Source organism: Cervus canadensis, chromosome 25 (genome assembly GCF_019320065.1).
Source record: "Cervus canadensis isolate Bull #8, Minnesota chromosome 25, ASM1932006v1, whole genome shotgun sequence".
Lineage (NCBI taxonomy): Eukaryota > Metazoa > Chordata > Mammalia > Artiodactyla > Cervidae > Cervus > Cervus canadensis.
Window position 1 is genome coordinate 26,166,169 of NC_057410.1, and position 26,282 is coordinate 26,192,450.

The 26,282-nt window shown below is 40.7% G+C and overlaps 2 protein-coding genes and 1 long non-coding RNA gene across 5 annotated transcripts in view; 2 read left to right on the top strand and 1 right to left on the bottom strand.

Moving 5' to 3' along the window:
- On the bottom strand, window positions 1-25,508 carry CERS5 (ceramide synthase 5). Of its 2 annotated transcripts, XM_043447367.1 has the most exons (11): window positions 25,128-25,508; window positions 11,158-11,263; window positions 10,285-10,415; window positions 9,539-9,596; window positions 7,695-7,745; window positions 6,351-6,443; window positions 4,603-4,731; window positions 4,393-4,499; window positions 3,418-3,574; window positions 2,460-2,568; window positions 1-915 (listed from the first exon to the last, which is right to left on the bottom strand). In XM_043447367.1, the coding sequence occupies exons 1-11, from the start codon at window positions 25,502-25,504 to the stop codon at window positions 908-910; spliced, it is 1,326 nt and encodes a 441-aa protein (XP_043303302.1). In that variant the 5' UTR covers window positions 25,505-25,508; the 3' UTR covers window positions 1-907. The 2 variants fall into 2 exon arrangements, with proteins under 2 accessions (XP_043303302.1, XP_043303301.1); XM_043447366.1 differs by lacking the exon at window positions 2,460-2,568 and having other exon boundaries at window positions 25,128-25,503.
- Window positions 1-26,282, top strand: part of LOC122427692 (tubulin alpha-1C chain) — a 1,128,437-nt gene that overhangs the window by 775,025 nt on the left and 327,130 nt on the right. The window lies entirely within an intron of this gene.
- On the top strand, window positions 1,456-20,158 carry LOC122427714. 2 transcript variants are annotated; one of them, XR_006265520.1, is made up of 4 exons: window positions 1,456-1,976; window positions 10,542-10,641; window positions 15,697-15,797; window positions 19,445-20,158. It is a non-coding gene; the product is annotated as an uncharacterized LOC122427714 (long non-coding RNA). The 2 variants fall into 2 exon arrangements; XR_006265519.1 differs by lacking the exon at window positions 1,456-1,976 and adding an exon at window positions 8,853-9,998.

Genomic DNA, 26,282 nt, shown 5'->3' on the forward strand with positions numbered 1-26,282 from the left:
TGAGGGTTGAAGCACTTTTAATCACAGAGAGTAAACAATAGTATAAACCGTTAACAGCTCACCCAGTGGCTGTTGTCCTCCAGCCCTCAGCTCACCCGCTCCTCCCCCCCCACTTCCTGCGTACCATTTGAATAAAGAGCAGGGTATCAGCAGTTGTCTTGTCCCTGTCACTACCAGGTGGCAGGAAGGGGATCTAGCTATGGGCCGCAGCAATCCTGGCCACCCATTTCATGGCTGTCTGTTTGCATACAGCTTCATGCGAAATATTCCAGCTCCAAACAAGAAACAGTGCAGAAACGTGGAGCTAAACTCAGCTGCTCCATTCAGATGGTCAGGGCTCAAGAGCCATGGGCAACCAGGGAGGGGACACTCTGGAAACAGCATAATTCAAGATGCAGCCAAATCTGGGACTGAGGTGGGTTCAGAGGAGACCAGGCAAGGCCTAACGGCCCTAGTCCAGAAATGTGCCCCAACCTAGGCAACGAGACTCATGCATATGCACAAATGCACATGCACAGGCGCGCACATACACACACACGCACGCGCACACACAGAGCAAATAACATTACTGAAAACCTGGAGGCTATTAAATACGAAATGGCAGAGTTTTTTTTTTTTTTAAGTGAAAATATTTGCTTCTTTGATTCTCCTCAGTGCCCTGCACACCCCCTAGTCCCAGGAATGTAGATGTGGGGAGGACCAAGAGGAGTAGGTGGCCAGTGGCCCTACAAGTCCGTCTATGCTGAAGTCCCCATACCAACCGCCTTACTCTTCAGCCCAGTAGCTGCCTCCCATGTGACCATTCACCCGATTGGCACCATTGCTGGAGCTGCGGCCACAGGGGCCTTTTGTGCTGGTGGTTATATCTTCTTCCTCTGAGCTGCTCTCCACATCACTGCGATCATCTTTAGACACCTGGGAGGGATGGGGCCAAAGGTAGGAAAGGTAAGGACAGAACTTTTCTAGAATCATAAGACACAGCCCACAGAGCCCATGGTGGGCACTGTTTCCAATCTGGCCTACTTTCTGGTGGCACCTGACTCAAAATACCATCAGGACCATAGAGACTTATGAATACCTGCCTGCTTTCTGTGTTTCTCTCATCATCTCTAATTCTGTTCTCAATGAAGCAAGTAGCTGTCTTGGTAGAAGAGTTTACCTTTCAGGACCAGCCTAAAAGAGCTAAAAACATTCACATACCCTTTCTCTTCTACCTCAAAAAGAGAAAAGGCCAACACAACAATACAGGGCTGTTGTCATCACTTCCATTGCAGTTTTGGTTATCTAGAGTCAGAGAAGGCAATGGTACCCCACTCCAATACTCTTGCCTGGAAAATCCCACGGATGGAGGAGCCTGGTAGGCTGCAGTCCATGGGGTGGCTAAGAGTCGGACATGATTGAGAGACTTTACTTTCACTTTCACACATTGGAGAAGGAAATGGCAACCCACTCCAGTGTTCTTGCCTGGAGAATCCCAGGGACGGGGGAGCCTGGTGGGCTGCCGTCTATGGGATCACACACAGTCAGACACGACTGAAGTGACTTAGCAGCAGAGTTTCGCTACATCCCCAAAGTTGATCCACAATTGGGTCTTTTCAGCTGTTCTATTCTTCCTGGGCTCAAATGTTAACATCCTATGATGCTTGTTTCTTCAATTTTTTCCCTTTTCTCGTAACAGGATTACCTCTCTAGTATCCTGAAGATACACAACATGGTGAAGAGAAAAGCAGGCTGGCAGTCAGCGGGACAAGAATCCCAGTCCCAATCATGCTGTTCTCTATGAATCTTCACCTTTCAAACTCAGCTTTTTATTCTGTATTTTCAAGTGAAGGATTTGGATTAAAGCAGTGTTTTCCGATCTAAACTATCCTGCATACCAAGCAAAGTATTTCAAATTTTCTAGCATGGACCATAAAAGTAAAAAGGAGAGACACCCAGTGAGACCTCTGTCAGGCTTTTGCCCTCCAGAACTGAAGGTTAATAAACGTGTGTTTTTTTTTTTTTTTTTTAAGTAAATAAGAGAAGGAGGTGATAAGGAAACAATACTACAATTGCTGTTACCAGAGGGTGGGGTACTTGCTTTGGTTAGCTCTAAGAGTCTATGGTTTATTATAGCTATTGACCTCTGAACCCAGATCACGAGTTGATTATCTGATCTTCAGGAAATTTCCACCAGAGGGCAGTGTGTTAGATTTGAGCGAAAGGGAAGCTCAAAAAGGACAGATGGGGGCGGGAAGGGAAAAACAGAAATGGAAAAAAAAAACAAAGCAGACTCTACTCTTGCCTCAATTTAGGAAAAAGAATCTGGCAACTTGAGCTCCATTCAACAATGCCCCACAAGGTCAGGAGAGAAGGCATGCTCCATACAATGCAGGGAAACAGAAAGGAAAGCAGGAAGGAAGAGAAACACATTCAGATAGACATGCTTCACTGAACACTAGAAGCACAGATACACTTACATGCAAGAGATGAAACTGTCCAGCTCCCACCAGGCATAGAAAAAAGGAAGGAGGTGAGAAAAGAGTGGAGAGTACAGAGTCTGGGTCTAATCCTTCCTGGATAGGTCACCTGGTCAGGGAAGAAAAGCAGGGGGAAAGAGAGATGTCCAATAGCTACACCAAGATGCACAGGCACACTAAGCAAGTTCTGAAACCAATTAAAGCCATAAGGAACAGTGTCACAAGAGACCATACATTCCTGGGAACATCCCATCCCTTGTCCTAGAGTCTGTATCCTCCACCAGAGCCCCTCCCCTTGGGATTGTATGCTACTGAAGGCTGAATCCCTCAGGCTAATCACAGTTTGACTGACTGCTTCAGAATTTGCAAAATTCAGTTATGAGTTTTATCACAGAATAATGCCTTTCTTTGTGCTTTTGGGCTCTTGACGTAAAGTGGGTATTTGAAGCCCTAAAAACCTATCTTACTTAAGACCCTGCCTCATGCAACAGTAAGTGAGGCTGGTACTTAATTCCTTACATAAACTGTATCTTGAACACCACAGTGTGGCCATCTTGGGGTGGCTTGTGAATTACCATACCACTCCTAGGCAATCTAACATCTTGGCTTCTATACAGTTTACATCTTGGAACTCTGCATATGATTTCCTTACATCTTGCAGCTCTGCATATGATTTCCTTTGAAAAAAGGCTTCCATGCTAAAAATAAAAATATGAAATCGATGATGTGGGTAGGTAAGGGGTAGGTAATGGTTGAAATGGTCTCCAAAACCTAATCCTGTTTATTATTTAACAAAAGTCGTTCCTGTGGGACAGGAAGAAGGCAGATCCTGCCTCTGACATCTAAGTCATATCTTAGATGGCTAAACACTCATACTTAAAGAAAAGATGAAAACCTTAGAGCCCTAGGCTTTTTGCTTGGTAATACCCGAAAGAAAGAAGCCATCTTTCACCCTTACCTTTCCTCGGATCAAGGCTTTGAAAGCAATTCGTGCAATTAGGTAGGACCAGATGACATGCAGAACCTGTAGGACCAGGAGAAGGCTGTTGAAAAGCCACCAGGAAGGATAGGGCCCAATCATCTCCCAACTCTCAAAGAGGGTTGTGTTCAGGATCCTATAAGAGGAAGGTCAATGGTCAGATTCTAGAGTCAAAGCCAGACACATAGGGATGAAGTTGAATTTCCTGGAAAGCAGAACCTTGTATTTTTACCCCATACCTTCTATCAGTTGAAGTTCCAGGGATATTCATGCACAGTGAGAAGACAGTAAAGAAAGGGGCCCCTGGAGTTTTCTATCTTTAGGAATAATGGAAGATATAGCATTCTTAGCAACTGACAGAATAAATCAGATTACTAATCACTTCAAATAAGTCACATTACTAATCCAAATATGCAGAGTATCACAAATTTGGGACAACAATTTTAACAATAACCCTAGGAATAATTCAGATCCTTACGCACATATAGGACAGCTGATGGCCAATTCCCTCAGACTAAGGAAAATCTCCAACCCAGAGAGTCAATCAATGACTTGTCATATAAAGTCATGAGTATAGAAGTGAGAGTGGTTTGGGAGTGGGAGTGGTCAGGGGGGGAGACAGTATAGAGCAGGAAAATAAGCAAAAGCCCAAGACGTCCGTAATCGGTGCAAAAGAAGGCAAAGGAGTTACTTAGGCATAAGATGAGGACTAATCCTCAGAGATGCATCAGGAGAGCCATAGCTAAGTGAGTTGGATGCTCTCGGTCTACATCATTCTGCATTAGAAATACTGTACAAGGGAAATGAGGTCCTTCAAGAATCCATAAAAGGTCAGGTAAGTCAAGCAAAAAGCAGAACAATATATAAGGTTAAGGAACCTTGGTGTCTGTTCCCTAAACTGGTGACCAGTTTATTGTTACATATTTACTGCAGCTCCACAGCATTAACACTTACCAGAATGGATAGATTCCTAGGCGAGTCACCACAAAAACAGCACTGAAGATCACAAAAAGGGTGTCACAGAGACGCTGGTACTTGGCATAATTGGCTAGCTTGGCTGCCTAGAGAAAGAAAGATAAGAATTGAATTGGGGAGAAAGCCAGTTCTCAAATAGGAAGAAAAGTAAAGAGGACTAGTGAGGAAAGAGTCGTTGAGGGGTTTTACCTCCAGCAAGAAGTCTGAGACATCATGTAGACACAAGACCAGCGTTCCCACTCGAACCATGTTGTTGATGTAGGAGAAGGTAATAAGCCCAATGGTGGCCAGGTGATGCACAAACATGATCAGAAAGTCCTAGGAAGGAATGCAAATAGAAGAGGCAGGTAAAGGCAAGGCCACAGAGCTGCTACACAACTCAGTGCCCTGTACTGTTCTCGGAGAATCTCATCCCACCCCTTAAAAGTTTCATCTTGTTTAAATTCTCCCCTAGGGAGCTGCCTAACATTTCACCCAAAACGCTCTGTATCAGTGACTGACCCATAATCTACACTCAATCTATAGCTCAAAACACAGAAAAGAGCAATTTTCTTTGGTAGCTGCAGAACATGTAGACTTCAGATGCTTAGCTGATACCTGGAGATAATTTCCCAGGTGGTAGTCAGGCATATAAACCTTAGATATCTCAAATTCCTTGAGCATCTAAGACTCTTCTGCATTGATGAAGGCAATTTCAACCAAAGGGACCTAAGAGAAAGGGGAGGTTTGTGGAGGGGAGAAACTATTCCAAAACATTTCAGAGAAATGCTAAATAGTCCATCTTACTACAAGCACTTCCTGCTCTCAGATTTAAAGCTCTAACTTCCTCTTGGGTTCAAATAACAAGGTTAGACCCTGAGACATCTCTAAATACCTGAGTTATTACACACATCTAATAAATACTTCTCAGCCCAGTGAGGGATAGAGGGTGGGAGGAGGCAGGTAAATGGCATCAGAGAAGCAAGGATATAAAGTCTATGCTCTCCATATGGATGGATACAATCATATGTTCTAGCTCTTGAGTTGGGATGAGTTCACAAGTACACATTCTAGAACGTTTTAAAACCTACATACATATTATAAACCTTTTTATATGTGTCATGTATTAAAATGAAATTTTAATAAGGAGACCTATGTCTCCATAGGAGGGTGTGTAACCATCCTGAGTAACCAAAGGAGGGTGAGAGGCATTTAAATTATGTATCACGCTTCTAGGTTATACAACAACTGATAACCCAGATTAATGTCTGGGTTCTACAATCAGGTAACCCTGATTTTCCTTACCAAAGATAACTATGAGTTAGTGACAGATTAGGGTTAGAGCTGCTGGAATTGCATTATGTCAGGTGGATGCCAATAAAAGGTGAAGATTCTGCCCTTTCTGTATACTTACAAAAAACTTAAGTCATTTCCAACTTTGCCATTCTGTAGGCAAGTCAACTCACTTCTCTGAATCTGTTTCTTAAATAACAGCAAGAAAAGGGTAAACTAAAATATCTAAAACCCCTCCCAACTGACATTCTTTTAAGTAAGTGGGGTCACCAAGAAGACAGAACAGAGAGGGAACAAGGGTCACTAATGGCAAAAGTTCTTCTGGAATCGAAGCTTTTCCTGGATCAAGCCTTGCTATCCCTAAGTTTTGACTAGTTTCTTGAGTTTTATATGTGTAAGAACCTTGGAGAAAAACAAAGAAAAGGGTAGTCTTCTTAGATGGTTAACTGTTTTCATCCTGGGCTGCCTTGAATGACTCAAATATACTTCACTAGTCAGGTCTCACTTCTGAGAACACTACAAACAGCTAAAAGTCCCATTGAACCTACTTTCAGCCTCTTTTGTGGTCCTAATCAGGACAGAGAATCCATCACAATGACAATAATGGTAGCTGCTGGAAAGGAGGGTGTCATAAATCAGGGTGTTAAGGGAGCCAACGTCCTTACCTTTCTTTTAATGTCTGTAAACTGAGAAAACATGAGAGACCAATAGAAAGCCAATTCCATGATATAATAGTAATAAAGCCCACTTGTGAGAGGCTGGAAGAGAAAAAGTAGTAGTGAGGATACCAGTTAGTCAAAGACTCACTCCATGTCCCCAACTTTCTCTGTGCCAGCGAACTCATACCCCCGATTATTAAATATTCTTCCTCTCCATCATCTTCCAAGATGTGCAATAGTTAACAGACTTTGGATTGGTGTTGACGCTTAAAACTCTTCCCTTCCACATATACATCTTTGTGTGCTAAATCACTTCAGTCATGTCCAACTCTTTGCAACCCTATGCACTATAGCCTGCCAGGCTCCTCTGTCCATGGGATTCTCCAGGCAAGGATACTGGAGTGAGTTGCCATGCCCTCCTCCAGGGGATCGGCCCGACCCAGGGATAGAACCCACGTCTCTTATATCTCCTGCATTAGCAGGTGGGTTCTTTACCACTAGCGCCACCTGGGAAGCCCATAAGCATCTTTGGCTCATCTTGTAGAGATCAGATAGGCTTCCCTGGTAGCTCAGCTGGTAAAGAATCTGCCTGCAATGCAGGAGACCCCGGTTTGATTCCTGGGTTGGGAAGATCTGCTGGAGAAGGGATAGGCTACTCACTCCAGTCTTCTTCGGGCTGGTAAAGAATCCACCTGCAATGTGGGAGACCTGGGTTTGATCCCTGGGTTGGGAAGATTCCCTGGAGAAGGGAACGGCTACCCACTTCAGTATTCTGGCCTGGAGAATTCCATGGACTGTATAGTCCATGGGGTCGTAAAGAGTTAGACATGACTGAGTGACTTTCACTTTCACGGTTAATAAAGACATGACTGAGCAACTAAGCACGCACGTGCACACACATACACACACACCACAATCAAATCAGTGTTTCTAGAATTCTGGGCAATTTTCAGGGGATTAAATACACTGAGGCCTTTCCTTCTTCCATCCTGTTAGCAACCCCCTGACATTTTTCTACTTTAGACTATAACCAAGATGCTCTTATGGGATTCAAAAGGGACACCTGAACCAGAAAGCACCTCATTAAGTGCCAGGAAGCTGCTTTTCTTTCCAGCCCAATTAGGGTGAATATCTGGAACAAACAGATCCCTGGACTTCACTGCTGTTGGGGACCCCAAAAATACATACTGTGAACATATGACTCAAAGAGACTCAGTCCCTAATCCCTTAAGAATCTCAAGGGAATGTGCCATCTGCCCTGGGACTGGCGATGCACTCTCCCCAACCCCATCCCACACACACACACACACACACACATAAGGCCCCTGTCTTGAAGGGCTCAGATCTTACCTGATAAGGGTAACTGTGCCAACACTGTCGGGTGTCCCAGAACCAAGGTGACTAAGAGAAAATAAATAATCCAAGTCAATTTTCAGAACTCCCCCCTGGCCCATCTACACCTTTCTCTCTATACTTTGGGCAAAGAGATGGGAAAGAAAATGGAATCCCTCTAGACAGAATTTAGGGATCCTTAAAGGCTAAATAAACAATTATACTTTTTTCCTAGAAGAAGAAAGTGCTATTACGAAGAGAGAAACCATACACAAGAGCAAAGAGAGTGCTAGGATAGCTTTTGGAAACATCACAACCTGGAATATCTAGGAAATTGGGAGGCAGGAAGACAATGATTTCATTTAATAATCAAAGGAGATCTCTCTGTGCGAAAGATTCAAAAGTCAAAAGTAATCATCTCCAATGGAGTTTCAATTATGTCCTTTAAAAGGGTTATCCATTTCATCTAAATTGTTGAATTTATAACTATTAAACTGTTCATAATGTGGTCTTACTATTCTTTCAATGTCTACAGGACCTATAGTGATAGCCTCTTTTTCTCCCTGATACTGATAATTTGTTTTCTTGTTTTTTTCTAAAGGTTTATCAATTTTAATTAAAACTTTCAAAGAACCAACCTTTGGCTTTAGTAATTTTCTCCATTATTTTCTAATGCCTATTTCACCAATTTTTGCTTTTCTTCTTTCTTTCTTTCCTTTAACTTACTTTGGGTTTACTTTGCTCTTCTTTTTCTGGATCTTAAAATGAAAACTTAAATCATTGATTTTAAAGTTTTCTTCTTTTCTAATATAAACAAAGTTATAAATTTCCTCAAAAGTATGCTTTAGCTGCATACCACAAACTTTGGTATGTTGTATTTTCAGCATCATTCAATTAAAAGTATTTTCTAATTCCCTTGTGATTTCTTATTTGATCTTTGGGTTATTCAGGAGAGTTGTTTAACTTACGAATATTTTCTAGATGTCTTATTATTATTGATTTGATTCCTGTTTTAATTCCATTATGATCAGAGAACATATTTTATAAGATTTCAAAATTTTAAAATTTGCTGAGACTAATTTTATGGCCTAGCATATGATCTATCTTAGTTGATCTTTTACATAGACTTGAAAATAATATATATCCTTCAAAAAAAAATAAAAATTAAAAAAAATTAAAAAAATAAATAATATATATCCTTCAGCTGCTTGTGTGGTGTCCTATAAATGTCAATTAAGCCAAACTGGTTGGACTGTTATTTAAACCTTCTACATCCTCAGTGATTTTTTTTTTGTCTAGTGATTTAGTCAATTATTAAGAGCATTAAAATCTCCAAATAGGATTGTGTAATTGTCTATTCCCTTCCTTCAGTTCTGCTTCCTTATGTTTCACATATTTTGAAACTTCAATTATGCATTTAGAGGAAAATACTGTGGTACAGTAGGGGAAAAAAAAAAAGACTCATGAATCAAAAAGCCTGAAATTCTTCTTTGACTCTGATAATCAATTGCAAAGCAGGAATAATACCTACTTCAATGAGTTACTGACTTCATTTCTGTAACTGTCTCCTCCTTGCAAGAATAGGACTTTTGTCAAATGCCTTGTAAACCATCATGTACTATGTTGATTTAATTAATACTATTATTATTAGCATTACTTAAGGAGAAACAGAGTCATGAGGTTACTGATGTCAGGCCCCAGACAGAAGACAATCTATTTAGCTTATAAACCTGGGCTCTAGGCATCATAAAGAAAAAACAAAAGAGAGTAGATGACAAAGCTCTAAAGGTATTTAACTCTTATCTCTAGGGATGCATGAATGATTAGAACCCAACAGAGAACCAGAGAAAGTTCAGACTCACCGACCAGAGAAATCTAATTCCGTAGCAGAATATACATAAATAAAAAGTGAATCTCCACCTAGATGGGTGAAGAGTAGAAGTTAGACAAACATTTACTCAAAACAAAGTCTTTGAGCTAAAGAATTCAAGATAGCACATTTGGGGATAACACAGTTACTCATAAGAAACTGATGATATAATGTTACCCAAAAAGCCAAAGACATAAAAATCTTCCAGCCTCTGTTTAAAAATAAGATTTCTACAAGTATATACTGGTTTCAGTGAAGTTTTCTTCTATGTCAGACTCCCTGATGATAGTGCCTATGTTTGGTTTTTTTTTTTGCATGACAATGAGAAATAGTGCTTGGTGTCCAGAGGATAATCAGTAAAAACCCAGTGAAATGAACTACAGCATGTCCAGAAAAGGGATGCTTCCTATTAAAATGTCAATCTACAGCAAGCTGGAACTATCTCTGCCAAGGTATACAAGGGTGTGCATATCTACCTACATAAGCGAAAGTAGAGGAATTCCCAGTTTCTTTGGGAAAGGTGAACAAAATGCAACTATAGCTAGCTTAGGGGCAAGCATGTCTAAGAAACTAAGGGTGACCAGGCTTTCAGTTCTCTTCTTTCCAGCCTATAACAGAGTTAGCCCTCTGCATCCATTGACTGTTATCCTAACAGGAGAAGTGATTTCCAAAAAGAAAACCTTAGTCCAGTCATACCCCGCCCTTCTCCTCACTCCCCACCTCCTTCCATACACCTACATGCTTTCACAAAATTTAGTGAGCGTTGGGGGCTTGTCCTGATTCCTCCGATGGCGAAACCAGCATTGGATTTTTCGGACATCCCAGTCTAGTTGCTTTGACAGGCCCTCCAGCCTTTTCTCATCAGGATACTGTAGACGTATGACCAGAGTCAGAACATTGCTTTTTCTTCATACCTCTCTCATTAAAGCCCTTTGACAAGCTGAGTGGCAGAGGGGTAATAACTACAGTGACTTAGGTAATGTTTTTCTTTCCAGGTTTCATCCCCAAAGTCATTTTTATGTAAGAAGTACTATTTTACACATCAAGGACCTTCACCTATACACATACCTATTTGGTTTTCTCCCTCCAGCCCAAGTGAGTAAAAAAAATTAAAAACTCAACCTGGGAGGGAGGTTTAAGAGGGAAGGGACATATGTATACCTATGGCTGATTCATGTTGATATTCGGCAGAAACCAACACAATTCTCTAAAGTATTTATCCTTCAATTAAAAAAAAACCAAAAATGCAACCTGCAAAGGCTATCAGTAACATCTCTATCTTGATTATGCAACTAGCTAATGACAAGAGCTGAAGCAGGGAAAACCAAAATCAAAATATGATGTGTGTCTTGGGGAGGGGAGTAGGGGTGGTGGTGACTGCTAGGCCTAAATCTCCAATGCATGTAATCCTGACTTATTTAAGGTATCCTAGCCCAAAGGTATTTCCTTGAGTGGATAAAGTTCTCCTAATAGCTCTACGGACTATCCAAACGTGAAAGATCATCCCATCCTATCCTTAGCCTTGGAAATACTTACTCTCTATCCTCCCATGCCCTATCGGATGAACCCTAACAAAAATCTTCCTGTTTTTTTTTTTTTTTCCCCACTTACCTTGGTAATAGACATGAACACCTTTTCAAGGATAGCATTAGGTTGTGCCTGATAAGGACCACTGTCCTGGATGCCAACATGGAGTGCACAGGGTTTGGCAATAAACCTGTAATGGAGAAAACCCAAAAGACAATTCTAAAAATTGTTTGCTAGGCATTAAGCAAAAATCCCGATTAGGGGACTGATAAAAAGAAAAGGGGGAAACACTTGGCAGGGAGCCAGAACTTTTGATTTAATCCTGAATTCTGCCATTGATTCACTTGAGAAGTGACCTGTTTAAGAAATATTGGAACACAAGCTCTCTTTCCATTTTTCCCTGGTTCCCCTTATCACATTTTGAGCTTTAGAGTAAGAAAGACCTAGATCAAATCATTAGTCTACCATTTACCACCTGTATGAACCTGGGCAACTTATTTAGTCTTGCTAAAACTCAGTTTTTTTTCATTTGTAAGATAAAAAATAGTATCAACATTCTTGCTACTGAACATAAGGCCAACAGATAAATAGCATTACTGACTTTTCCTAGAAGCTTTTTAGAAGTGCAGAATCTCAAACAGCAAAATTAGAATCTGTACTAACAAGATTCCCAGGGGATTCATTCATATTGCCATTAGAAGTGGGTTAGAAGCGGGTCTACTTTACTTGAATCTTGTAGGTACAATGATATAACGTATATGAAGACCCTGATGCAAGAAAGTGCTTAATAAATGATAGTTCTCCTTATATCAAACCATCAAGATCTTAACTGGAGGGAAAAGTAGAACTGAGACTGAGCTCTTCCTAAACAAATATCCTTGGTCATGGTCACCTTCCTGCCTAATCAAAAGACTATGGAAGTAATTAGAACTTTAGAAGCTCTGAAGAAAAAAAACCCAGAAACTACAAAGAGTGGTAAGAAAGAAATTACCTATTAGTACTCAGTTCTAGTCCCAGATCTACCAATAATAAGACACATAAACTTGGTCAAGTCACTTAATTATTGAGTTTTGGTTTTGCCATCTAAAGGAGATAATGTGTAAGATTTTTTTCTAAGATTCCATGATGATATCATTGATTATAATTAATTTATAACTTTTAGATTTGAAAATTGAGGAATTATCCCTTGGCTTTTTAAGAAAGATCTCCCTCTTTTCCACAACCAGATATTTCTATGAGCCTCAGTTCTAAGAAAAGCTTTATGTAATCACTTTCAGAATAAGTCAAAATCAGTTCTAGCTCTCTTAGCATCTTAGGGAGTTGTATGATGAAATAATAACTGGGAGGTGTAAGATGGAGTGCTCTTGACCTATTTTATTTATCTGCATTCAAATCCAGAATTTATCCTAAGGGAGGGACTGAAAATAAGAAGCTCTGTTTATTATCTTTCTCTGTGAAAACTTCTTTTACCTTTATCACCAAAGTTCCCAAGACATGGGGAAACACTGATTCAGAGCACAAAGTAATCCACATCTGTAACCCATTCTTCTCTTTTACACAAGTAGTATAAAACTTTCATTCAAATACCAATGCTAATAAAAACATTAGTTTATATTTCCTGGTACAGTAGGGGAAAAAAAAAAGACTCATGAATCAAAAAGCCTGAAATTCTTCTTTGACTCTGATAATCAATTGCAAAGCAGGAATAATACCTACTTCAATGAGTTACTGACTTCATTTCTGTAACTGTCTCCTTCTTGCCCTCCAGATACATGGTAGCAGCTGACCTAAGCCTGGGTTAATTTAAGATGAAATTACTCACCACTTTGCTCTTACATACTAAAGACAAGAGCTAGACCAACAATTCTTTGTGACTCACTGCAACATCATTGATGAATATGAAGAATATACAAATATATTTGAAAGTCTAGATTGAGCTTCTCAACTAATGTATCATGGCAGATAACACAGATGGGCCATACTTTTTTCTTTTTTAAGGCTCATTTACTTTTAAAAATATTTATTTGTTTGTTTGTTTGTTTATAGCTGTGCTGGGTCTTTGTTGCTGCTTGGGCTTTTCTCTAGTTGTGGTGAGTGGGGGCTACTCCTTGTTGCAGTGATCAGGCTTCTCATTGCGGTGGCTTCTCTTGTTGCAGAGCACGGATTCTAGAGTGCATGGGCTTCAGTAGTTGCAGTGAGTGGGCTCCAGAGCTGTGGTTTCTGGGCTCTAGACCACAGGCTCAATACTTGTGCTGCATGGGCTCAGCTGCTCCTCGGCATGTGGGGTCCTCCCAGATCAGAGATCCAACCTGTGTCTCCTGCACTGGCAGGCAGATTCTTTACCAATGAGCCACCAGGGAAGCCCCTAGATGGGCTATGCTTATGTTGAGATGTTGCTTAGCTCTCAGGGTGGTCCACAGGGTGGAAGGTAGCTAGAAACCCTGTCTGTAGCCTTTGGTCTCACGTACCCATTGTGCATGCACATATTATTTTCTATGTGTGCAGCAACATGATTGAGTTGGGAAGCACTGGCTTAGATCAATTCTGGAAAAATACAAAAATGTAAAAACTGATATATAAAAAAGAAAAATAACCATCAAAGAAACAGAAATAGACAACAAGATGAAGACGGGAAAAATACAATAAAAAGAGAAAGGTCTTATACAGACTGATGAAGATGGTATATCATTAAATGAAGAGTACTGAGTAACTAAATATTTTGAACCTGAATGCTCCACCCATTCATCTTACACACACACACGGAGAGATGAAAGCTGAGATATGTAAAGGTAAATGTGGAGTCCCATAGAAAACAAATTCAGAAAGTCCTTTCCCTTTACAACTGAATTCTTTTTCCTTCCTTCCATCTTTCCTTCCTCTCTTTCTGGCCACGCCACTTGGTTTGTGGGATCAAGGACTGAACCTAAACTCTTGGCAGTGAAAGTGCAGAGTTCTAACTGCTGGACTGCCAGGGAATTCCCTACAATTGAATTCTTAATAAACCAATCACATAAAAAATTTGAGCAGCTTCTGTAGAGTTGAAAGGGAAGGAGAAAGTAAAAAAGATACTGAGGCAGAGGGAACAGCATGTGCTAAAGAAGAGATAAGAAAGGGCTTAGAGAACTATGCAATGTACAAATTGGGAGTGGGGGTGGTGACAATGATAGGAGAAAAAACTGCACAAGTAGTTAGGGGCCAGATCACAGGTGCCTTGCATGTTATGTTAAGCTTGAACTTCATCCCACAGCTGATGGAGAGTCACTGAAAAGACTTTAGGCTACTGTAAAAAATCCATGCTAGATGTCATAAAGCACTGAACTAAGGCTATAGAAATGGAAAGGCAAGGTTGGATTCAACCTAAGATATGGCAAGAAAGTGAAACTGATAGAACTTGGTCACTGGGTAGATGTAAGAACCAAAAGAAAAAGAACCAATCAAAAATCAAGGGCACCTTCTATGTTTCCAGATTGGAAAACTAAGTTGATTATGGTGCCTCAACCAAGTAGAGAATAAGATAAGAAAAGCAAATTTAGGAGTGAAAGATGAGTTGTCTGTATACTGATTTTGAAGTACCTGTGGAACATTGAAATTCAACAGTCTAGTAAGGCAAATAAACCTGGAAAAGGGGCTTAAAATAACATATACACAAAGATATGAGAAAGGAGAGAGAGAACGAGAATATAGGCAGTAGCTAAAATTATGAGGGTGGATTGACTGCATAAGAAAGGAATATAAACTAAAAAGAGAACAAAAGTGAGAATACTAGGAAACACAACATAAAATGTGAATTTAGTGGGTGGGAAGGTCAGAGGTGGAGTCGTATCAAATGAGGCAGAGATCAAGTAAGATAAGGACTTCAGTATCCACTGGATTTGGCAATTTAGAGACCAGTGATAACCTTCACCAAATAAATTCCAGTGAAATGGAGACTCTAAAGGACAGTAGTGAGTTACAGCGTAAAAATATAAAGAGGAGAAAAAAAGAAGTGGAAATACTAGAGCTCTCTCAAGAATCTTGACCAAGAAGAGAAAGGAGCATCTTCACCTAGTGCATCAGAACCACTTTATCTAAAACTAATATCCCTGTGCTTTAGATCTATTCTCTTCCCGATCAGAAATTTCATTCTATTTAGTCCTTGTTTTTTCCTATTATTTTCAGCTTTGTTCTCTACTTGTTTCTCCTTGGACCTTGAATATGCTCAAGTTTTCCCATCCTAAAACAGCTCTTCCTGTCCCTCACACCCTTTGGCTCTCACCATCTCACAACAAAAGTTCTTGAAAAAGTTCTCTCCTCATGACTTCTCTTCTAACTCCTACTCATTCCTGAACCCTCTTGTGTCTCTCATCTGGCTTCCGTCCATATTCTCCACTGAAGCTGCTCTTGCCGAAGTCGTTAATGATCTTACTGTGAAATCAAATGGATACTTTTCAGGCCCCTATCTTACCTGACAACTCAGTGCCATTTGACATTTTGAGCATGCTTTGCCCCTTGAAATGCTCTTTTCTCTTAGCTTCCTTCCTGTCACACTTTCCCCAGTAGAACTAGATTTTTTAGTATGCACTGCTAGTTTGGACAATGTGCTATGTACTTTGGACAAGTTACTTACTTTTCTGGTTGTTTCAGTTTTTTCATCTGTAAATGAGGAATAACTACAGTATCTACCTACTTCATAAAGTTACTATGAAGATTTAATGTTCAGTACTTAGAATGGTGGCTGCGACAAAGTGAGTACTTAGTAAATGCCAACTACTGATATTTTCAGGGGCTTCCCAGGTGGCTAGGTGATAAAGAACCCACCTGCCAATGCAGGCAAGTCGCCTCACCTTGCTGGCTCCTCACCACCTGCATCTGGGCGGCTGCCCCTCTTCCCAGGAGGTGATGCCCGCATGTGCACACTGATATGATCAAATACTGTATGGCTATCATACCTCTTATCTTCTTTTGGGTTTCTTCTTCCTTTCTGTTATTGTTTTTCAGTCGCTAAAGGTAGCTCGTGCTCAGCTGTGTCCAACTCTTTGTGACTCATAGACTGTAGCCCGCTAGGCTGCTCTGTCCATGGGATTTTTTTCCAGGCAAGAATACTGGAGTGTTCCTCTTCCAGAGGATCTTCCCAACCCAGGGATTGAACTTACATCTCCTGCTTGGCACATTAATTCTTTACTGCTGAGCCAGAAGGGAAGCCCTTAGTTGCTAAGTCCTATCCAATTCTACAACCCCATGGACTGTAGCTGGCCAGGCTCCTCTGTCTACAGGATTTCCCAAGCAAGAATACTGGAGTGGGTTGCCACTTCCTTCTCCAGGCAATCTTCCTGACCCAGGGATTGAAGCTGCGTCTCCTGCTTGGCAGACAGATACTTTATCACACTGAGCCACCTGGGAAGCCTGCCTTTTCCAAAAACAGTTTCCTCAGGGTTCTATGCAGATTCTTACTTTATTCTATACACTCATCCTGGGTGGTCTAAGTCAACTATGGCAGAGAGTCTGAATGGTCCACAGACCCCAGAGCACCCCTGAGATACACTCTGGGGGCCCATAAATCAAAACTGTTTTCATAATACTATTAAGACATTCTTTGCCTTTGTTATGGTGTTGACATTTGCAATGATCATGCGAAAAGAGCAATGGTGGATACACTTAGAGAACCTGAGCACAAATCAAAGCAGGGGCACCCAACTGTAGGAGTAGTTACTATTTTCTTTCTTGCTATAGCCCATTGGTTAACAACAATGATGCCAGTTTCACTAAAGCATGCCCTTGATGAAGCAATACAAATGATTAATTTTATTAAATGCCTACTCTTGGGACTTCCCTGGTGGTTCGGTGGCTAAGACTCTATGTTCCCAATGCATGGGGCCCAGGTTCAATCCCTGGTCAGGGAACTAGATCGATCTCCACATGCCCCATGGGATTTTTTGCATGCCACAAGGAAGATCAAAGACTGCACATACCACAACTAAAACTCAGAGCAGCCAAATAAATAAACAAATATTTTTTTAAAAAGCCAATCCTTGGGTACATTTTTTAAAAAGTAGTCTCAGTAAGACGGGAAGTACACAGAAAGCACTTTTACAGCATACCAAGGGATACGGCTGTCCCAGCGAAAGGCCCTTGTTTGACTGAGCTGTATGTTCGACTAAATCATTTTTTTTCGAAGAACACCACTTTTATCCACAAGAATGACTGACAGAAAAACTAAGGTTATTCAGGACCTGCATACTTAAGATACATTTTCTTAAAAATTAATGAAAAAGCCTGTTACTTTAAAAAAACAAACATTCTTTCCACTGATAAAATTCAAGCTTTTAAGTGACAATTTGAATTTTAGAGAACTCATATCTGCCTTTGAGCTCGACAACATCCCAATACATACTTCAAGGCTTTTCTAATGAGACTGTTACAATGAGCTAAACTATATGATTTTTTAAGTACCATATTATGAAATGTACATTTAAAAGATCTGTATAACTTAGGGAACCAGTATTTTTTCAAGTGACCAGTACATGACATCCATTCAAAGTGTATAACAGACTGGTGGATTTTAACCTGAATGAAAAGCTCATTGATATGGTTTCAGATTCCACAATGCAACCAACCTTTCTTGTGTTTTGGCATATTAACAAAGATAAAATACCTTCCCCTTCCAATAACATATCTGTGTAAAGTCAGCTTTTACTTATATACTTCAACCAAACCAGCATATTACAAGGGATTGAATGTAGAAGCCAAAGAGGAAAATCCAGCTATCTTCTACTAAGCTAGACATCAAAGAGATCTGCAAAAATATAAAATCAATGTTCTTCTCATTGAGTATTTTTTGTCTGGAAAATTATCTTTCAAAAATGTTAGTTATGTTAATGTAATAGGCTTATTTTTGTTATTTTTAGTAAAATAATAAGTATATCTCTTAAATTTCTCAATTTTGATTTCAAATATGAAAACATTGATAGGTATATGTAACCCACATTTACAAAACCTTTTTGGGATCCTCAACAGTTTTTAAGAGCAAAAAAAATAATGCTGAGAACAGAAGATTTACAAATTTCTAAATTATACTATTTACTCATTTACATGCAGTTGACTCCCAGCCATATATTATTTTGTATATTCCCTAAACATATGCATCCATATCAGTGTATTTTTCTGAGTAAATTCTTAAGAGGACAGGGTTTGCTATGTACAAACAAATGTGTTCTACACATTTGTTGTACATATATGTGCTTGCTGTGTACAAAATACTGCACTTCTCAGGGACACCTAAACCACCAAATCCAAAATTTCTTGCATGGTCCATGCATAAGTAATCTTTGCAGGTTTTTTAAGACTATTTTTTTTTTTTAATTGGCCAATTTGCTCTTAAAACAAAGCAGAAACAAACTACAAAAAAGAAAACCTTTATGACATATACTATCCTAAGCCACCACAAGGCATACACTGGATTATACCAGACTATTCTTCACTCCCATTCCCATCAGTTAACTTCACTTAGATCTATAAGAATTAAGATGATTAACAACTGTGCAATTGGATGAATCTACTTGGTACTGTCATGAGAAAGAAAGGATCAACATTCTACTTACACCTTAACCTTATTATGAAGGAAGTAAGTCTCAAGATTAAGAATTACTTATATATTAAAATGTATCACTAACACAAACCAATTTAAGACTTAGTTGTAGTTTTATTATAGAGTAGCTAATGAATATTTTTATAGAGCAGCAGTTCTCAAAATATTGCTGGAGAACAGCTGTGTGTGAGTGAGTGTGCTCTTGCTCAGCTGTGTCCGACTCTGCGACCCCCATGGACTGTAGCCCACAAGGCTACTCTGTCCATGGGGTTCTCCAGGCAAGAATACTGGAGTGGGTTGTCATTTCCTTCTCGAGGGGATCTGCCCGACCCAGGGATCAAACCCACGTCTCCCGCATTGGCAGGTGGATTCTTTACCATTGCGCCATCTGAAAAACAGCTGCAGTTCCCTAAGACTCTGTTTCATAACTCTTCCTTTTCCAACTATGTACATACATTTTTTTTTCATTAAACATATTTACCTTTTTCAAGTGGATGAGTAATTATACTACTTAACACATTTGCTTAAACCAGAAACACAAATGTATGTCAAATAAGAGACAGATTAAACAATTAACAAAAAGCTCTCTCTTAAGAAGTTTTTACCATCCTTCATAATTCAAGAAACAAGTGCTTGTTGGTGGGACATTAAGCCTATATTTCAGTTAATAATGTTAAAAAAAACCAAGTCTACCTCTTCCAAACTCCCATGACTTAACCCTGTGCACACACTCATTACTCTATTTTATTTATTTATTTTTTCCATTACTCTATTTTAACCACTGTTTTTCTTGTTTTCTTCCTGCAGGTAGGCACCATGACTTACTTTTTCACTCGTGGCACACAGTTTGGTATCTGGTATACACTAAGTTCTCAATATATAATCGTTGAAGAATGAACAGGTGAACAAATGGGTAAAAATTTAATTCTCAACTAAAAAGATAAAGTGTTTCAAGGAAATGTGCCACCTGCCCTCCTGAGTCATAAGATAACCTACCAGCTCCACGTCAGAGGTCACTGATTTCTGGAGAGTCAGTAGAAATTGAAATTAACTAATTTCATTCTATAACTGGAGACTTTCCCCAAGAAGTATTAAAAACAACTACAACAATATGATTTAGTTTGAGACCCTCTGTGCCTATAATTGAGACTTGTTACAAATGCTGACACTAACCCAGAGCTACAGACTATAAGTAATACCCTTTTTAAGAAACTCCATAGTTTTGAGAAGAATATAATAGTGTCATTATTCTTATTGCCTTATCAAGGCTGTGTAGCACTTCATGTACTTGACAAACTTGTTTGTTTACAGATTAACTACTCCAACTGAGGTGATGTATACGTGAAAAAAAAAACAAACTCTAAAGCAATGCTTGGCTAGAATGCACGGTTAACCAACAGTGGCTCAAAACAGACTATACCTAGTTATTTAACTCATTCAGAAAAAGATTTACATTAAAAAAAAAAATCCCATTATTACTATGAATTTTTTTTTTTTTTTAGAATGCCCCATTGTTTAAGCCTGGCCCAATAAACTCAGGACAAATCACCTTCTGATGCTAGAAAACTGAATCAAATGTCAATCTATATTAAAATTCTCTTCTCAGTTATTAATACTTGTTTGAATCACTATCATCAACACTGGTCAACAGAAATAATGTGAGCCACATACATAAATAAGTTAAAATCTTCTAACAGCCACTTTTAAAAAAGTAAAAAAGAAACGGGTGAAATTAATTTTGAAAATATACTTTGTTTAACTCAATATATCCAAAATATGATCATGTCAATATGCAGTGTTAAAAATTGAGATATTTTACATTCTTTTTTTTTCCTGCACTAAATCTTCAAAATTTGGTGTGTAAAATACAATTAAATCACGTCTTAATGCTGACCAGTTGCATCTGAAAGCCCCCAAAGCTAGTAGCTATTGTACTAGCTGGTGGCTACTAAACTGGAAACCACAGCAGTAGATAATTCACAGAGAATTCTTCATGTCTAGGAAAACTGCCTTTGTATCTAGGAAAATTGGTTTCAGATTTTTTTTTTATTAGTTAAAAGTGACTATTGTTAACTCCTTTTGCAGTAACATCCCAATTAACTTTCCCAAAGATAAAGTAGGAGTAGATTTAGGTACAAGAGCCCAAAACTCAGTGAATTCTTTAGAAGGCAGCTTTATCAGCCTAAAACTATTTCTGATGAGGAAGTCAAAATAGGTATATCTCCCCTTCCCACTCTAGAAGAAAGGTACAGACTTCCCTTGATGCTTCCTCTTCATTAATTTCTTCTTTACCCATCTAGGAGACCCTAGTTTTCTGACTCACAAAGTGGCTAAAGCAAAAATATCTGACATGTTTCTTTTCTGAGATACATATATTGTCGCCAGGAACCTGACCTTAGTCGTGACAGTACTCAGGGTTGTCTGCAGAACTTCAACACCCACTGCACAGAAAGGGCTGGGGAAAGTCTTCCAAGAGAGAAAGGTTTCTGATTATCTGGAGCTTAGTAAGAGGCGGATTCTCAGATAAGGGCAGAGTTGCGTGGTCGGCTTTTTCAATCTCACTCTGCTGGATCTGCAAACCTGATTTAATTCTGTGATATACCTTTAGGGATGCAGTGCAAAGGGAAGTCTCCCTTACAACCTAGCCAGCAGCTGTATCCATTCTTCCCAAAGTACCTCTCCAGTCTGGAGGACCAACTAATTCTGGATCACAATGTTGGAACATGACATGGACCTAGGAGGAGGGCAGCTGGTCTGTCAGAAAGAGGAGAAGTTCTTCCTCCACTCAAAGGAAGTGGGGAAGAATGGGGGAAAGAAAAAAAAAAAGGCAGCATGCAGCAGAGGTAGCCAGACTTACAAGAGGAAGATGAAATGAGTGGTTAAGAAATGTGTACACACACGTGCACGCGCGCACACATACACACGAGTCACTGCTTTTGTTTCTAGTTACAAGACAGGCCAATACGTGAGTCTGTTTAGTGCCCTATGCCAGAGAACGGTATTGAGAAAGCTCCTCAGATATGCCAGTGAGGTTGCCTTGGAGGTAATGACAGCAAAGGGGATTGGAATAATGAATGAGCAGCAAGGAGAGGTATAATCTATCTCCTGTATAATTTACAAAACAATTTTCTCCTGACAACATAAAGCCAATACAATATTCAAAATAAATGAGCCTATGTAGCTCTGATGGTATCAATATTAAGTCTCAAGCTCATATTTGATGCCAAGGAATAAGTGCTCAGGGACTATGTAGACATTAAATTTCAAACAATTTTACCTTTAAGGTCCAATTTAAGACACGCCAGACCTAGCTTGGACTATTCATTCTCAGTCATTAATATTATATTAATATATTATATATATAATATAATATATATATAAAATATAATTAATATTATATTCAGTCTCAGTCATTAATATTATAACAAGTTTTAAAGAACAGGTGGAAGAGTTTCTCATCTCTCTTTTGATAGGATAAAAGGGTGGCATGAGTGTGTGCATGGGTAGTGGGGAGAAAAAAGAAACTGGAGAAAGGTGCATAACATGCAAACATAGTATGGTGAAATTTAACTAAGGAAATCATCTATTGCATGCTGAAGATCTAGATTCTGTTTACTCCTCTGGGTATTTGAGTAGGCAAGGGTGGATCCTTCTCAAACATTCAATCAGTATTTACTAACCACATGCCACATCTAAGGTATTTTGCAAGGTGCAAGCCACCACAATGCAACCACTCAGCAGAGGCCCACAAAGGAGAGCCTCTATTCTTGGGTAGAATATAATCTACCATCTGCAGTTCTTTAGTGAAATAGCTAGATACATTTATTTATGGTCAGGTGGCTTTCAAATCATCCCTATCAGAGGAGGTTGCAGCTCTCCAGGGAATGTGGGAACTTAAAAAAATAAATGCTCTGTGTGGCTGATGAGAAGAAAAAGTAAGAATAAACTGTAAACTCTATTTATTCTTTAGGATATTCTTAAAACACAGAGATAATTTATCAAAGGGTATAGTGTAAGACATTAAAATATGCAGGACAATTTGAAGCAACAAATGCAAAGTTCAAGTCAAACACATTATATTAAGTAACCAAGAATAAGATGAATATGGATCTGTTCTCCAAATCCTAGAATACTAGGAACAGCAGTATTAAATCTTAATTCTTGAAGGAAAGTTTAAGGAATGGGAGAAGTGGCCATATCGTACAGTGGAAGGAGAACGGGGCTGAGGAAAACAATCTGTATCTTGGTTCTACCTCCTCCTTCAGGTGAGTATGCAACATGTGAAAAGCTGAAAATGTTTCTAAGCCTTAAGTTTACTGTTTATGTAAAAGGAAGCTGGACTGCTAGCTCTTACAGCCTATGGTTATCATATGAATCATTTTTAGAAACTAAGTAGTTAGGACTTGGGAGAGGGAAATGGCAACCCACTCCAGTGTTCTTGCCTGGAGAATCCCAGGGACGGGGGAGCCTGGTGGGCTGCGGTCTATGGGGTCGCACAGAGTCGGACACGACTGAAGCGACTTAGCAGCAGCAGCAGCAGTTAGGACTTGGGAAAGAAGAAAATGTAGGAAAGAGACTAACTGAACCAATTCAGCTGTAAATTCTACTGCTGACTCAAGTGGTTTGATCTTAAAGAGAAACAAAATAGCAAGACTGCTGCTAGGGTTAAACTTTCCTAAGATCAAACATGAGATGAACAAGGTACCTATTCTTACTATCCAAGAAATATCATACTAGAATGCTTTCACATCAGTATTCCCACCCATCCCTTCTCCCCTGACGCTGGAGCACCATAGAAACATTCGGATAGAATTCCCGCAGGTAAAAAGGATCCTTTCCAGTGGCTGTGCCAGGGGATATGTAAGTCTTCACAGTCACCTAGGGGAACTCTTTGGAAATCTGAAAATATATGCAAGTTTATATAAAATAAGTGTTTATAAGCAACAAGTTATCTCCTCTTACCACTAACCTGGGGAAAACTTCCATATTGTTAAACATTTATATGAAAAGCAGAGAATCTTTTGCCTAGGATGATGAACTTTTTTTTTCTTTCCTGAACTGTGTATCTCCTTTTCAGTCGTTATCCTTTCTCTTTTTTTTAGTTCTCATACACAGATGCTAAGGTACCTGGACCTAGTTTACTCCCAACAAGGACAAGTGGTTTGTGCCTCCACCTCAGGAACACTTAATATAATGACTATACTTAAAGAACTGCAATGCTAAGTTCCCGAGAACCCACAAAAGCCATTTGGTTCTTTTGGTTTCATTTGCTTCACTTAAAGTCATCTTTATTTTTACACTTGAACCTTTGGTAGAGCACTCTGATGAAAATACATAAACACTGTGAATAAATGGATGAATGGTGGGCAACACATAACACATTTTTGTGTCAGATATAGTGGGCAAAGAAGTAATCCAAAACAGATTACTATTAATTTTCCAGACAGTAACAGAGTAGTCTATCTGCAATATATGCCCATCCTCGAAAGGGCATTTTTGCTCTAAATACTGGCCAAAAGAAGGCAAGATGTCAAAGTTCCACCCTCATTACCCGAGACCTATGCATAAAGAAGTCATCTTTCCAGGGGGGTGAGTAGACTTGGTCAAAATCACCCATTGCTACAAGTTCACACTGTAAAATCACCACCACATCAAGTCCTCAGTGAGTATCTTTATCTTAGCAGACAGGAGCCACTCACTCAAAGAAAAGTGAAAACACTTTTGTCAAGAACACATGGTCGCTTAGAAGCTGGCTCAACACAACAGTCTTACAAGCCCTAAGGCTGTCATCTTTTCAGTAGGATCACTCCTCCTTCCATTTCAGGTCTCCAAGGCCAGTTCTGCAACTCATTTGACATCTTTTCGTGCTCTGGAAGCCTCAGGCTCCACCACACTCTGCCAGATTTCTACTCTTAGGAGCTCTGGCACAACTTTACTGAAATACACACAACACACACACGTCCATGAGTTGACGAACCAAGGCTTAGGGCCTAACTAATCCTGTGCCTCTCAACTCCCAGAAACTAAAGTGCCTCACAAATCTTAGCTTCCCATGAACCTGCTCCTTTCAGCTTGGCTCTTGACGGCCCCAACTAGTTCTGGTTCTCTTAGCCCTTTCTTGTTTCCCGCCTCGGGTTCTCGGTCGCAGCTCACATTCAACCTGTTTCCTGGTCTGCAGAATCCTTGAAGGTTGGGGAGAGGCCTATGAGACACCCCCGCAATTGACCTCCGGGGTCTAAATCTGAATGGGTCCAGCGTCCCCTGCGACTCGCACTCTTTTAATGTCTAAGCCCCAAGTCTTTACCTAGGCTCCACGACCACCGCGGCCACCCTCCAAGCATCTCCCGCGCGGCCCGGACTCTCCCAGGCCCCTGCTTCCGGGCTTTCCCTGCAATTCGTCTTCCGGTCCCGGACCTCGGTCTTTCGCCCTGGACCGGCTTCACCAGCCCGCGCCCCAGGCCCTTTGCACCGCTCGCCCGCGGGCTCTCACCGCTCGAAGAGCAGCCTCACGGAGAACACTCCCGCCGCCAGTGGGAACACCGAGAGGATGTGCCGGGCCCGCGGGTAGCCGTAATCGTCGCCCTGCCCCTCGAAGTCGGCCCAGCTCACGTTCTGGGGCAGCCAGAAGCGCTCGCTCCACAGCCAGCCCCACAACAGGCCCAGAGCTCCCGCCGCCGCTGTCGCCATCTTACGCCCGCCCCGCGGCCCCCGCCGCCACAGCTTCAGCTGCCGCCACAGCCAACGGAACCCGCGGGGAGGCGGCCCCGGGGCGGGGCCGGACCGGCGGCCACCCCCTTCCGGCCCCTTCTCATACCCGGCACGTCTCAGCCCGCCTCCTCTGCGGGGCCTGGTCTCTTCACCGCCCATCCCGCCTCCCCGCCCACCTTCCTCTCTGCGGCTTCCCCCGCCGTCTCTTCTCGGGACTCCGCCCTCTGGTCCCAACCACGCCCCTCCCTTTCCCGCCCCGCCTCCACCCAGCCCTGGCCCCACCCCCGAGGCGCTCAACTCTGGTCTTTTTTTGCTACCGGTTTCGACCGAGCTTTTCCTCTTCCCTCACTCGCCCGTCCTGCTACGGCTACACCCCTTATTTCAGGCATGGCTCCTTTATGGGGACATTTTTCTGTCCAGCCAGCTTAAAACGATATCTGCTCCTTGGAAGGCCATGTCTCTCTCTCTTCCTCCCGCTCCCAGCCCCATTTCTCACTAGGGTTTATCTCCATCTCAGCTGGTCCCGCCTATCAGCAGCGTTCTTGCGTTCTCTCCCTTTTCTCTCCACACGCTCTCTCCCTTCTTGCCTCTCCTCGATCTCAACCCACTTTCACTGTATATCGCTTAAAGTGGGCTTTCAAAAAAATCCTTTTATTCTCATGGGAAAAGGAAATAGAGGGTATCCAAAGTAAAACATAAAGGAAAAAGAAAGATGTTGATGGCCAACGTTTACTGAAGTTTACTATATGCCAGGAACTGCACTAAACATTTTACACACAGTATTTAACTTCCTCATTCTATGAAGTGGGTGTTTTATTTACTATTTTATGAATAAGTAAATTGAGGTCCAAACTTGCCCGAGGTTATATAAACAAGTGGTAGAGGTGAGCTTCTGAACTGGAAAGCCTTTAGACTCCAAAACCCTGAGGCTTTATCC

Coding starts and splice junctions, on each gene's coding strand:
- CERS5 (XM_043447367.1), bottom strand. CDS start 25,504: ATGGGCGGTGAAGAGACCAGGCCCCGCAGAGGAGGCGGGCTGAGACGT. Junction 10,416..11,157: donor TGTTCATGTCTATTACCAAG/GTAAGTGGGGAA, acceptor ATACGTCTACAG/TATCCTGATGAGAAAAGGCT. Junction 7,746..9,538: donor GAATTAGATTTCTCTGGTCG/GTGAGTCTGAAC, acceptor ATTTTCTCTTAG/TCACCTTGGTTCTGGGACAC.